The 14077-nt window shown below is 43.7% G+C and overlaps 2 protein-coding genes and 1 long non-coding RNA gene across 4 annotated transcripts in view; 2 read left to right on the top strand and 1 right to left on the bottom strand.

Moving 5' to 3' along the window:
• LOC116183354 (uncharacterized) overlaps positions 1-2555 on the top strand; it is a 49152-nt gene extending 46597 nt beyond the window's left edge. For both annotated transcript variants that reach the window (XR_004147955.3, XR_014954538.1), the window contains one exon: positions 2466-2555. This is a non-coding gene — a long non-coding RNA (uncharacterized LOC116183354). The remainder of the gene's footprint in view (positions 1-2465) is intronic.
• A 240-nt stretch (positions 2556-2795) lies between these two features.
• TMEM17 (transmembrane protein 17) lies at positions 2796-5632 on the top strand. Its single transcript, XM_085576227.1, has 4 exons — positions 2796-3420; positions 4370-4473; positions 4651-4764; positions 5172-5632. Exons 1-4 carry the CDS (start codon positions 2796-2798, stop codon positions 5415-5417), a joined length of 1089 nt encoding a protein of 362 aa, XP_085432353.1. The 3' UTR covers positions 5418-5632.
• Positions 5633-5732: 100 nt separating this feature from the next.
• The window catches only part of LOC110474866 (uncharacterized), a 41582-nt gene continuing 33237 nt past the window's right edge, over positions 5733-14077 (bottom strand). Inside the window, exon 12 of the mRNA XM_085577236.1 lies at positions 5733-13537. The gene's annotated coding sequence lies outside the window, so the exon portion shown is untranslated. The remainder of the gene's footprint in view (positions 13538-14077) is intronic.

Raw genomic sequence — 14077 nt, forward strand, 5'->3', positions numbered from 1 at the left:
CACACAGCTTGGCTCAGCAGCATTTTTCACATCTTTTCCAGCATTTCTGCTAAAATACCAGGCAGGTATCAGGGAGCAAGCAAGGAGGAGAGGAATTTCTGTTGCTCACACATATCAGGGGACAACAGCACAGACACACCAAGGAAAATAGCTTTTGTGAGATTCCACACCAACAGCTTCAGAAATACAGAAGTTGTGATTCAGGTGCAAAGGTAAACCACTGGAACCAGTTAAATGAACCTTGCATTGCTGAAATGCCAATTGTGCAAAACTGCTGATGTTTCATTTCGATAGATATATTGCATCTGGGGTTTATGACTTTGTGCTGTTGCCAGAGAGCCCCCAGGAGCTTTGGTCTGGGAGCCAGGCCAGCGTCTACCAAGTCAGTTGGACTGCTGTGGATACACAAAGATGCAATATTTCTCTGATTTAAAGCTTTCAGGCGGATTTTTCAGCCTTTTGTTTTATTTATAGCTAGCACGTGTGGAGAGAAATAAACCAGTCATTTAAAATGCTGTGCCACTGTGAGCCTATTTCCTCCAGTCTCATATTTCAGTATCTTATTTTGAAGCACAGAGAACTGGAAATCTGGTTATTTCTACGTAAACATCCATTTGTGGATGGACAGAGATTCAGTCAGGGAATGCCTCTCCATTAAGAAAAGGCCAGACAGAGTTTTGTCACAAAAGCTGGAAATGTGACACTATTTATGCAGATGGCCATGGTCTCTGTTACAGCCATGTAACAGTTAAGTGTTTTTCCTTCTCCCATTCCTTATGGCATGGATTCTTGCCCTTCTGTTACAGAAAGCTCTGATGTGTCAACAGAGTTGCCCCAGGTATTCTGACCCTTCAAATTTTAAGGTTTTCTTCCACTTGAAAGAATACTCTCCATCCCTCCCTACAGAAAAACAAAAGAATTCTGATCATTAAAGTGCTGAAAGATAAATTTTTTAAAATAGGAGGCTGCAGTCTAACAAAAATCAAACCGAATTACTAAAAACTAAGATTTTCTCTTCAGGGAATATTTTAAGTGTCTGCACAGACAAAAATATCAAACAAAAGTGTGCACAACTTTATTTTGTGGGGGCATGTAGGATGTTGGGCCATCTGTTGAAAATGGAAGGCTGCCAAATACCACAGAGTCACACCTTGAGTCTGGGAGCTGAGCCTACATGGCAAATCCATACATTTCTTGTGGTGCCTGCATGCCATCAGCCTTTCCTTTTCCTACTCCTCAGTTTTATACCTTCTTGGCTGCTAAACTGGATTGCTTCAGTTTTCACAAGGGCAGAGCCCAATTCTGCAAAGCACCATTGGCTGCTGCAGAGCTGCTGGCAGGACACCTGGCTGCATGCTTGAAGGTTTTCAGAACTGGGGAACATAGACAAGCAGTATTAGGAAGATCAAGGTCCCCACTCAAAGCCACTGGCATAACATTGTGTAGTTCAGGAAAAATTCTTCCATCTTTCATTCAGAAAATGTAATCAAAAGGAAAATCCTTAAAGGCTGAAGTTTTACATGCCACCAACTTATACCATGGAAAAAAAGCTTGAGACTTCCATGAATATCTGATTTAATCAAAACTCTGCCATACTTTTGATTCATATAAACCTTGTGTCTAAGTAGTTGAGAGTATGGGATGAGAGTCTCCCTATCTTGAAGAGTGGTTAATCAGGTCAGGACCAAGGCGACAGCAGTAAAACAAAATTTCTGCCAATCTCATTGAAAATCTCATACATACTCCTCACCTTGCCCCTGTCTGTAGCAGAGGACGTTATGAACATATTGGCTAAAGAGTGCAAAAGTCACCATTACAGTTGGTGAACCTGAAAGGAAATAATTTCCATCACCTACTGGCAATTGCCACGATAACTGATACAGACTGCACTTTTTAAAATTCAGAAACCCAAACATTAATGCTGGCTTTCATAAATTTTCCTCAAATATAAAAATGATCCTTAAGCTCTTCTATAATTTCAGTTGGTTTTTAATACAGACTCCTGCTGGCATACCCATGTTTGGAGAAGTCCTTAGGAAAGTATCGCTTGTTAATACCACACCATTCATCAGCTCAAAAGCCAAATGGATTCCTCAGAACTCCTCCTTGTTTAGCCATCTTTCTCTGGGGTCCTCCCAGTGGGATAGAATGAAATTAAATTTAAATTAGGCTTTAAATTATTTAGTTGGAGATAATTGAGTTCAGAAAGTCATACTGGAGCATGATCAGCCCTGGAAGAAGCTGAACATGATTTGGGGTGGGGGAGCAGAAGAGAGCTGGCATGCCCATGGCAGGGGGCTTGAAACACTGTGGTCTTTAAGTTCCCTTCCCCCCAAACCATCCTGTGCCACATTGGGTGCAGAAAATTTCTCATAGTAAAAGGCACAAGCTGCTCTCTTTCATTCTGCTTGTGAAGAAAATAATTTCCTGCATGCCTAAGAATGGCATCCTTTTTTTCCTTGCAGGAATCAGGCCCTAAGGTGATTGAAAAACCTGAAGAACAGACTACCGCGTTTCTAGAGGACCTATATTTTCCAAATAAAAGAAGAACAAGCAGTTTGGTGTCTATTATTAACTTATTCTGATTCCATGAAACCCCAGTAAGGGACAAAGCTGACTGGGCTAGGCTGCGTTGGTAAAAGCACAGCTTTTAACTACAGAGTAGCGCACACAGATTTCCCTGAGGAAAAGGTATTTTCTAGCTCAGTTACACCCGCATCCCTCATAAAATGAGTCGTTCATGCTCATTTTCAGTGGCAACACAGAATATCCACCATTCTTTCAGTCCCCCCGTCATGGAGAACCATCAAGCTGTAGGATTTATCCAGATGGAAAAGCTGGATCAATCGGGGAGAATTCCGCAGCAGCTTTCCTGGGGCCGCCGCTCCCAGCAAAGCGTAGAGCAGAAGGAAACGAACGGGGCGCGGGGCGGGCGCTCCGCTGCGCCGCCCGTTCCGGCGGCTCGGCGCGGGCCCGTGGCGGGGCCGGGCGGGGCCGTGGCGGGGCCGGGCGGGCCCACGGCTCGGCTGCCCGGGCCCACGGCTCGGCGCGGGCCCACGGCGGGGCTGCCCGGGCCGGCGGGGCTGCCCGTGCCCATGGCGGGGCTGCCCGGGCCCGTGGCGGGGCTGCCCGGGCCCACGGCTCGGCTGCCCGGGCCCACGGCTCGGCGCGGGCCCACGGCGGGGCTGCCCGGGCCCACGGCGGGGCTGCCCGGGCCCACAGCTCGGCTGCCCGGGCCCACGGCGGGGCTGCCCGGGCCCGTGGCGGGGCTGCCCGGGCCCGCGGCGGGGCTGCCCGGGCCCGCGGCGGGGCTGCCCGGGCTGCCGGGGCTGCCCGCGGCGCTGCGGCGGCGGCTCGCGGCCCTCGGCAGCTCCGCGCCGCTCGGCGCCGGGCCCCGCGCCCCGCCGGGCCCCCGCGCAGGTACCGCGCCCCGCAGCCTTTCCTTCGGGGCTCGGCTAGCCAAACGAGAATCCTGCACATCGGCATTGCAGAAATGCCGTTGTACACAAACGGGTCCTGGGGGGTTGCTGTAGCAACGGCCATATTGCAATACTGTCGGGCTTTTGCATTAATTTTAGCAATCCCAGCAAGTAAGCGTTGATTTAATTTAGGGATAGAAAAATTAATTAGAATTGGCCTATATTGCTTATATTGTTCATCCAAACACAGCTCTAGAACTTGCATAGAATTTATAAATAGCAATTCCAAGTCAAGGAAATCATTAACGTACCTAAATGTTGTGATCACAATTGAAATTTTGACTCTTGGTTTCTCTGCTTTTTAAGTAACTTTTTCCTTAAATCTGACCTTGTACGTCTATTATAAAGTTGTAACTACAGAATTTACTGTCCACATGTTGCAGTTTGAGACTTGGTTTTCTCTACATTGTGTTGCATCTTGTCCTCTACAGACCTGAAAGGATGAGCTTTAGTTTGACACATATTTGAAACTCTTACCTCTTAAGAATCAGACAAATTACTGGCTTCCATCCAAGTGTCTGTTTAAATAAAAGGTTGAAAATGAAGAGTGGGCCTGCAAGCTTGCTCTCCAGCAGCTCTCTTGAAATAAGCCTCAGTCAGAGATAGTGGAGTAAGCTAAAAGGCCCAGGTAATCAACAATTGGACACTCAGCTTGCATATATAACTAAATTATAAAATGCTCTGTCCCAGGACCCAAAAGGTGCCTTGGATTCCAGGAAATCATGTAACTCCAGATAAGGTGTGAAGATTTCCTCTGGATAAAGAAAAATATTGTTCTTAATATTTAATTTGACTGGGAAGAGTCAAATTACTGCCCTGCATGAAGCTAGGATGGAGCAGTACCCTGTCACTTTTACAGCTGGAGTGATAAAATCTTTCTCTCTGTACAGATTGTGAAATCCTTTCCAGCCTGCCACTGCAGATGTCCCTCTATTTCAATGTTTATTTCTTCCCGCTCTGGTGGCTCATCACAGTTGCCGTCCTCTACATGAAGGTGAGAAGGAAGGAAAGTGCTGGTTTGTAAATGTATGTTACATCAGACACTGGAGTTAGAGGTTTTTACACTGATTTGGGAATTCATGGAAACCGGAGGTTCAGGAGTGTTTGAATGCCACTAGCGTTTAACCACAGACAGCAATGCAGAAACTTCCACTTTCTTCTTCCTCTCCAGTATCCAGCCTTATCAGATTATTACAAGTTCATCCTGGTCACCATCATGATCCTGGTCTCTCTGACAGAGCTCATTCGACTCTACCTGGGATATGTGGGCAATCTCCTGGAGAAAGTAAGTTACCAGATATACACCATAATTTCTGCAATTTCTGCTTTTGGGAGTTGAGCATTAAGTGGCAGGCATTTTATTTAAGAGATTTTAAGTTGAGGACGTGGTTATTTCTTTTCAGTTGCACTCTGCATCTTCTGTTCCATTGGCATTGGCTTCCATTTAATTTTGTGAATTTCAAGTAGTTTTCCCTCAGAAGAGAGCTCTCTCACTCTCTAAAATTGTTTTGTCAGAAAATATAAGTACACTTTAAAACTCAGAATATGGAAATATGAAGCCACCTCACTTTGTCTTTCCACATTACGTGCTGGCTTTTGAAAAATTAATAAGAATTGTGTTGTCTTTACAAGATTTTGGATTTTTTCATCCCGGCTGTCAGGTTTTTAATAGGTGATGTCTCCCTGTTTTAGGTCCCTGAGCTGGCTGGCTTTTGGCTCCTGACTCTCCTCCCGCAGCTGCCTATAATTCTCTTCTTGCTGTTTAACGAAGGTCTGAAGATCCACTCTCTGGAGCGAGCCTTCCACATCATCTTCGCCGCCTTCCTGTCCTTCCAGGCGGCGGCGGCGTTTTTCGCGCTGAAGAGGATGGTGAACGCGCTGGCCGCTCGCTTCCGCCGCAGCGAGTTCCACGGGCTGGAGGAGCTATCAAAAACGTAGGTCTTGCTCAAGAGCCAGCATTAAACCCGAGAGGCTGGAGCTCCTTTCTGCAAGGAAAATCAAACCCAATGGCACAACTTGGTTGGGCTATTTGTGGAGTGAGTAGATTTGGAGAGTTTTTACGTGTTACAAATTCGTGGCATTTTTAAAAAAACAAGCCTTTTTCTTTACTGTTTGCACAAAATTCTTTTGTTTACAATAAATCTTTTCTACACTTTTTTGTGTTGGTACCAATTTTGTCTGTAACCAAACTGGAAACAAAAGCCCCAAGAGATCTTGAGGCTCAAAAAGAAGTTAGTGAACAAAGATTACACTTTCAGTGATGGTGTTCCAGGTAATTCCAGCTCTTAGAAATTCCTCACTGCTACATTAGGCATGTAATTTCAAGGTATTCATTCCACGAAATTCTTATGCTCATCTCCTTTGGCTTAGTTACAATTCTAACTACCAAGTCAGAATGGTGCAATTTTCCCAGGCAGAACAGTTACAAATTGTAGCCATTAAAAAAATAGGTTTATGTCACTCAATGTCAGAACCTCTTTTTCCCAAGCCAGGGCAAATACCAAGGTTCTCTCATTCCTGTTGTATGTATTAAATTTTAGGCTATCCTCTGCAGTTTTGGTAATGGCTAAAAGTTCACTTTTTCTGTCAAGGAGTGATAGAGATGAAACATTAAAATAAATTTTTCCCTGGAATCCTTTGAGACCTTTGAGCAGGGCGAGAGTTGTCAGTTTTGAAAGCTGGACAAGCATGCAAACTGCTCAAAGGATTGGAAGGAAGATGAGTCTAACATGAGAAAGTCACATTATTCTTAAAAATGTTGAATATTTAAAGCTTACAGAACCCCAAGTGAGAAAAAGGAATTAGCTTTTGTTTTTTGCCAAAATGGTTCGTTTTCCTTTCAATCCATGAATGAATGGGAAAATGAATTACACTAAGTTTGCTTCTTCATTTCATTATTATACAGCTTATGTTATCAGAGCACACATCCCTTTGTTTTAAAGGAACTACCATCTTGGATTTTTGCACAGAAAGAGAGGATTTCTCTAAGAGGCTCTAAGAGTGCCTTTTAACAGTTAATATAAAACATTTAGAGCCCTGTAATCAGAGCCTGAGAGAGACACACTGAGGTTTAAGCAGAAGTTACAGCATTTCTAAAACGCTTTCCCAGCATTAGAAAATCCTTGTCAAAGCGTTCTTAACTGATGCAAAGGGAGCGTTGGGCATATTTTTAATGTCAACCACAGTTACACGAATGGAGAAAGCTAAAAACAGGCTGAAGGAAGGTTTTTAACACTAAGTGCATGAAATACAACATGAAGCTGAAAAAGTCAACCATACACCAATGCTAGCAACAAGGAGCTGGCCTCCAGGCTAAGGCCATGAGGTATAACTCAGAATCCTTGCTTTTAGTCATAAAAAAACTATGCATTTGGAAGATCAAATTGCCATGCAAGACAACTGGAGCCAAAGGCACAAGGACACAGAGTTCTCTGGAGATGGGGAGGAGGAGAGAGAAATAGAATTAAGAAAAACACTGTTAGAAGTAGAGTTGTCTGGAAATGGTAAAGGTAGAAATCAGCCAGTGAGGTAAATCTTCAGCAACATATTTGATAAAGACAAGATCTCTACCCACACTCTTCCTAACAGATCTGCTAATCTGCCTTTAATTTCATAATTATCAGTTTTAATTTCACAATGAAACTTCCCTTCAGTTTCCAAATTTCACAAGAACTGGTGAGACACCAGGGAAGAAGGAAAAAAATACCCAAGTGGAACATAAGAATTTAAGATTTGGCAGAGCAAGTATTTGGGCAGCGAGGGGGTTGGTGGATTTCCTCACCTCTAGAGAATAGATGGAAACCAAAATTAAAGGAAGGAACCCAAAACCACTGGAAACACGTGGGAGTTCACTGAGCAGCACCCAGACAGTTTGGAACACAAGCTGTACAACAGTGGCTTCCTGCCACACTGCAGTTTGTGCCAAGAACACCCCAAAAAGTATTTTTTTATAGTGCTCTGGATTGCTACCAGCAGCTCTCCCTTCACAATCAAGATCTTTGAGTGGCTAAAACCTGGGAACAGAAATCAGTTATTTTACTTCATGAAGTTTACTGTCAGGAAAGGCCAACAGCCAATTTTCAGGGAAATTTGTACCAATGTATTTCCTTTAACTGAATAAAAGAAATTAGGAATGGGTGCATTATCTTAAAATGCTCTATTTTAGGTTACTGATCAATTTGAAGATGAGAGGAGTATTTTTGTGATCAAGGGCATAGTTGGCAAATGGTTAATACCTGAACTTGGCCTGTGTCCCTTGTCTAAAATAGACTTTGTAAAAGGATTTCTCTTTTTTTAATAGTTGCAGGACTTTCAAGAAGGAGAAATTAAATTTAGCAGAGGCTTCAAATGTGTACCTTGCTTAAGCAGATCTGATAAAGCAGACACAAGATAAGACATAGATTTGATAGAAAACAGACAATTGATAAAAAAGAGGGTACAGCATTAACCTTTCCATATCAACAGCTCACTCTTTACATTTGCTGAAAGAATTGCACCCAGTGGAGTGAGATCATACATTTCACTGTTGCCTTTGTCTCTTATAAACTGGACTGGACTCAGTGTGAATCTTTAAATAGTTGATGAAGCAGGTGGAATTGGCATCATTACAGAGGCTGATAAGATGGCCAACAGCTGAGAAAGGCTGCAGAGGTCAATTCTTTTGAAAAATAAATTTTGTTTCTCCAGGACAAAGGTCAGATAGCAACAATTAAAAATAACTTTGTTCAGTACTTCAAATAAAGCAGGGATAATAGAGGTTTGCTAAAGGAGGCAGGCAAAGCTGTATGTAAGGCTCAGCTGATAAGAGCAAGAAGAATTTAAACTATAATGGAATAAATAGGTTCAAGAAGTGTAACACAGAGAGAAAATGTGTATGTTGATGATTGGTGCCACCAAAGTTGCCCCTGGGTACATGAAGGAGAGAATTTATTAAAAGAAAAAACATGTAAAAATTTACTAGCTTGAACTCTTCAGGGATTCAGCAGAAATATTATTCCCCCAGCTAAGCAGCAGCCTAGAGCACTCAGTTCCACATTCATTAAATACATGCAAGTTTTGCAGTATCTTATGGGAAAAAAGGCACTTTTTCTTCTTCAGATGATCCAAGGTTTGAAAGTAGTATAGTCCCTAGAAAGCATTTACTGGCCAAGAGACATGAGCACAACAGAGGAACTGTAGACAGAGATGAACAGATCTGGCAGGTAGCTGCAAGAACAGCCAAGGCCTGAGGCTTCCCTGGTGAAATTTGGGAAGTCCTAATGATTTCATTGAGAGCTGCCTTGAACCTCCAGTATCAGGGCAGGAGCTCCTGCAGTCTGTGAAATAAGGCACTTTAAGGGATAGAAAAGACCCTTCTATATTCACACTGGTGGGCCCAAGCTGTTCCCAAGTAAAATAATCAGGGAAAAATCCTGAGCACTCTTTAGTTACTGTGGCAAGCATATTTCTCTCTCAGGATTTTTCATAAAAGAGCACAGAGGAAAGAAAGAAAACAATTCCTATTTCTGCTCCTTGTTTTCCCATGTGGAATGTGCTTGGAGATTTGTTTACCTGGGGTGTTGCTTGGTTGGATTCTGGTGAGGATTGTTTGAGCCTGATGGCCAATCCAACCCACCTGGGGCTGCACTCTTGAGAGAGGGTCATGAATTGAGTTAGAGAGATAGAACAATTAGGTTTGTAGTTTTAGCATCTTCCTTTATATGGTATATAAATGTATTTTAGCATAGTTATAATAAAGAAATCATTCAGCCTTCTGAATTGAGTCAGACACCATCATCTCTTCCCATCAGGTTTGCCTGCATTCACAACAGTTACCACACTCTCCATGCACTGAAAACACTCAGCTGAATTCATGAAGGTGAGAAGAATGTCAGAGATACCTGTTGATAATCACTTGTACTGCTGGAGCCTTGCACAGAGCCTCTCAGCCCATGCAGCCACTGCCTGTGTCAATCCAGAGAGATTCCTGTCAGTCGGAGAGTCAGCGTCTGAGCTCCTGATTCACTTACACAAACTGTTTGAGCATGGGAATCTCTCCTCTCTTTGTTTGGCCTTTTGCACAAGAAATACAAAATTTATCACAAGATTAAAGTTTGCAAGAGCAAGATATTTGAGTATCTTCTGCAGTATATTAATGCAATAGTTAACAATTACAATATATAGCTAAAGGGCTCTGTATTTAATTTTTGTTGCTGGCTTTTAAAACACCTCAATTTGAAGCAAATTCTTCTTCCACAACCAGAAATTTAACAAATCTTCCTTTTATAAAGCAGCTGGGAGTAGGAGAACAGCAAATCTTTGAAAACCTTCATTTTGAAAATCCCAGAGGAACCTAAATCTCACTCTTTTTTTTTTTTCCCATTTCCAAATGATTTATCATGCTTAGCAAAGCATGTATAAAAACATGGGGTGGGGAAATATTTTGAAGCTGCTCCTTTTTCCTAAGTAAAACTGCATTTAAAAAATAATTTTAAATTCTCAAACCCTGCCAGGCACTCAGGAGTGGGTGTGAAGGTGATAATAAAAGGAAAATGTCCTTTTTTTAGGGAAATACTGATAAGGCAGCAGCAAAAGGATTAGCCAGGCTGGCTGCAGTCACGGACAGTGAAATGTGACAATAAAAAACTCAGTTATTGAGTTAAGGACAGTCCTTTGGACACAAAAGACTGAAATGAAGAAAAGCTGTGTGTTTCTTTGTTCTTGAATAGGACTTTTTTTTTTTTTTTTCCCAGAGGCTTGAAATATTACAGTGGTAACAGAGACTGGATAATAAGAATGAAAACTCAACCAAGAAAAATTCTCTGAGGGTTCTTTTAGGATGCACTGAAAGAGTAATTTGTTTCTGAACATCACCTGCAACAAAACAACAGGTGTGAGTAGGGTTAGAAACACTTGCCTGTGTTTGCATTTCTCAGTACAACTTTCAATTGAAGAGTGACAGAACACCAGAAAAGACTGGAAAAGACCTCTGAGATGATGGAGTCCAGCTGATAACCCAGCCCTGCCAGGCCCACCACTAACCCAGGTCCCTAGGCACCACATCTGCAGAGCTTTTGAACGCCCCCAGGGACAATGACACCACCACTGTCCTGGCCACCCTTTTGGAGAAGAGATTCACCCTAATTTCCAATCTGAACCTTCTCTGGCATAACTTGAGGCTGTTTCCTCTTGTCCTAGCACTTGTTACCTGGGAAAAGGGACTGCCCCCACCTCCTTCAGGCAAGAGCTCTGCCCATTGCCCTGCTGAACAAGCCATCTGGGCTTATAAAATCAAAATAATCATTTCTTACTCTTCTTCAACTTTGGGTGGGGGGCAGGTCAGGACATTCAGAGAAGTTGTGCAGTGCTTTAAGCCATTTTCCTGCTTTGGTTTTTGGTTTCAGCACTGCTGAAATCAGCCAGGAACACGCCTTGTTCTGGGGCTGAAGGCTGAGGGACCCTTCTCCCCAAAGCTGAAAGCCTGCAGGCAGTCCTGCTTGCTCCAAACATTATGTGGTGCTGCCCACCTTGTGCCACCCTGTATGAAGGACATGCAGAGCAGAGCTTCCCACAGGTCCTGGGAGGCAGGCACTTTTCCAGGCACGTGTGGCAGCCCTGCAGAAAGGCCGGTGCTGTTTGCATGCAGAGCAGGCACCCGCTGCTGGCTCAGTGCTGCAGCAGCCTGGCACTGACAGCCCTGGTATTTCCCACCCATCACTCTTTAGCTTTCACACAGCTTGTTCTGCTCTCCCTTCTGCGTGGCTTTGATGGGTTAGACACGTAAATGGTGCTTTTTTCGGGGCTGTGCTCAGGGACTGTCGCAGTTTGGTTTGGCTGCTGCTGCAGCAGTGGGAGCTGCAAACTGAGAAAAATGGAGCCACCGGCTTTGCTGACAGCAGCATGCACATGGATGCTGTTGCCTGGATCCTTTTAGGGGAAAAATAAATTGGAAATCTCTTTGGTGTTTCCAGCCAGCAGCGAGGCAGGGCAGCTTTTCCCCTTGCTAGCAATGTGAGAAATCCCCATTGTAATATCTAGCGCTTATTATCCTCGATAGCTTCGTGCTATCCCACATTTGTTGGCATAATCAAGTACATCTTTACTGCAATATATCTTTCACATGTGCAACCCGCCCTTAAGAGACCCATTTTGGCTGATTAAGTTCAAACTGTTGCACTTATTCAGTCACATGCAGATATTTTTCTCCATCCCTATTTCTCCTTCCACCTTTGAGCAAAGCCAGACCACTGCATTTCCCAAAAAGCAGCTGAAAACACCCAAATCCACAATTACAGACCCCCACAGCCAACTGGCACAAGTCACACCAACAAGAACTAGGGGGGAAAATTAAAGTTCAAATGCCCAAAACAATTAAGGCATGGTTAAGTGAATAATTTCAAGGGCAGATCTAAAACACACATACCAGCACAAATATTTTGATGATCTCAGTTAAGCGATTCCACCTCTCCCTCCCTCTTCAGGGCCACAAACAAAGTTAAGTCACCACAAAAACATTTCATACTGAAGTACTCCAGCAGGAGAACGCACCCTTCCTTGGGGTTTTAACTGTTAAAGCCTTATAAAGCAACAACACTTATAAAAAAAACTGAGATTAAATCAGCATATACACTAGGATTTTTTAAATATTCTCTTTTAAGTCTAACTATGAGAGCTTAACATTAGCTTCAGGGTGCTTTTAAGCCTGACACTGAGACTAAGAGTTAAGTCACAGCTGAGGACAGATTTTTTTGCCTCCTGTACTTTGAATCCTGACATTCATTGGAAAAGAAGGCAGGCTTGGAAGTAGGGGAAAAGTGTCTGGTGGTGCATGGTGGCACTGTCTGCACATCACCCAAGTGCCCATGCCATGGCTGATGGACACACAAGAATTTGAGGGTGGGGGAGAGCTATAATTACATTTCTGTGACAGTAATTACATGTATTTCACACAGTTCAGCTGATGTCACGTGGCACAATAGGTACTGTGAAGAATACTAATTTAACTTATTAAGTAATTTATTGCATAATAATTAACAGCTAATCACTTGTGAGTTTAAGATGCTCTGGGAACAGACCCAATTCACAATCTGTGCTGCCTCCTTCCTGAAAATATGACTACTTAGAGAGTGCTCCCCACTCCCCAAAAGCCTCCAGCTCTGCAGAGCCCCTGCTTGCATGCACAGACAGCTGCAGGTGATCACTGTGTGCATGGCAGCAGCTCCAGCAGAGAAATCAAACCCTCAGGTGATATCACAGGGTAGGCAGGGAGCTGCAGCTGCACCCCCTGGGATGGAGAACAGGCTTTTACACCAGGCTAGAAGAAAAATGCCAGCTCTAGGCCTCATTTCTCTGCTCTGCCTCATTAATTTGAAGCTGTTGCAGATATATCTCAACTTAATCACAGTCACTCACTTGAGGGAGTATCACTCAGCATGTCAACAAAATACTGCTACAATTTTCTGCACTTGAGCTGATAGGGCAAAAGCCACTTTCTCCAGGAGTAATTGTCCCTGGTTTGTGGTTGCATTACAGCTTAGTGCCATTCAAACCATTCAGCATGAAGCCACACTCCCACATTTTCACTCCAGTAGCCTGTGCCAGCACTCAGCTGGGGTGTCCTCCTAAATCCACCCCTTCACACAAGGACATCAGAGCCTCTGGAGGCATCCCTCAGCATGACAATGACCACAGCAATATCCCAGCCTCTACCAGCTGGCAGAGAGTGATGGGCAGCAAAGACACACGAGTGGTGTCCCAGTGGGCTGTGAGCACCCACATCCCTTTCCCAGCTCTCTGCTTGTTGTAGGAAAGAAAACCAAACTCACAGCCAGCAGCTCCCTTCACAGTGATTCTCCCCATACCTTATTTGTTGCTTTCATTACTCAGGTTAAGGTAGCAGCCACAGCCACCACAGGTTGAATGAGATGTCTCCCACTTTTCTTGGCTTTTCTGATGAAGTAGGTGCAAAAAGAATGAGGGGTCTCCCACAAGGAACTGCCTCCATATCTTCTGCCCTAACTTGATGGTTCACGTCCAAGTGCTCTGGGGCCAGATGAGGTTTGCCCTGCCTGCTTCAAAACCTAGGGAAAAAAAAAATGTCAGATGAACACAAAAGATTTTGAGAGAATGTGTTCAACCAGGCTTAGTAAATGTCTTCTCAGAAAAAAATTATCAGCTGATGTAAAAATAGTGTTCTTCACCTGCAGTTCCTAGGGCATGTGTCAATCTCTAAGTAAATCCTGGACCCTCTGAAACCTCTGCACACACCTCAGTGACATAGCAATAACACATGAGAGAACAGTTCCTACTGAAAAGAAAAAAAACATTTGTGGTGGCCCATAAATCATCAGAGTGTGTCATTTCATATGGCCAAGGGCTGTGAGCAAGCAGAGCACTGCACAGCGAGGTGACAAATTCATTTTGGATGTCATAAGCAGCAGAGCTTCCAGTCAATCTGAGCAAATTCAGATTTACAGATCCAGCAGATTTGTCTTGTTTTATTACCTATTAATTCAATCCACAGATATGAGAGAAGAGCAGATGCCAGTACCCTGACCTGCAGCAGAGGATGGAAGTTTGGGACAGACTGCCTGCTCAGCAGGTTCCTGGTGCCAGGAGCT

Source organism: Lonchura striata, chromosome 3, assembly GCF_050655825.1.
Source record: "Lonchura striata isolate lonStrDom1 chromosome 3, ASM5065582v1, whole genome shotgun sequence".
NCBI classification, from domain to species: Eukaryota; Metazoa; Chordata; class Aves; order Passeriformes; family Estrildidae; genus Lonchura; species Lonchura striata.

Excerpts from the sequence above, each read along its gene's own strand:
- TMEM17 (XM_085576227.1), top strand. The coding sequence starts at position 2,796 with ATGGAGAACCATCAAGCTGTAGGATTTATCCAGATGGAAAAGCTGGAT. Across the intron at positions 4,474-4,650 it reads TTGCCGTCCTCTACATGAAG|TATCCAGCCTTATCAGATTA; the intron begins GTGAGAAGGAAG and ends CTTCCTCTCCAG. Across the intron at positions 4,765-5,171 it reads TGGGCAATCTCCTGGAGAAA|GTCCCTGAGCTGGCTGGCTT; the intron begins GTAAGTTACCAG and ends TCCCTGTTTTAG.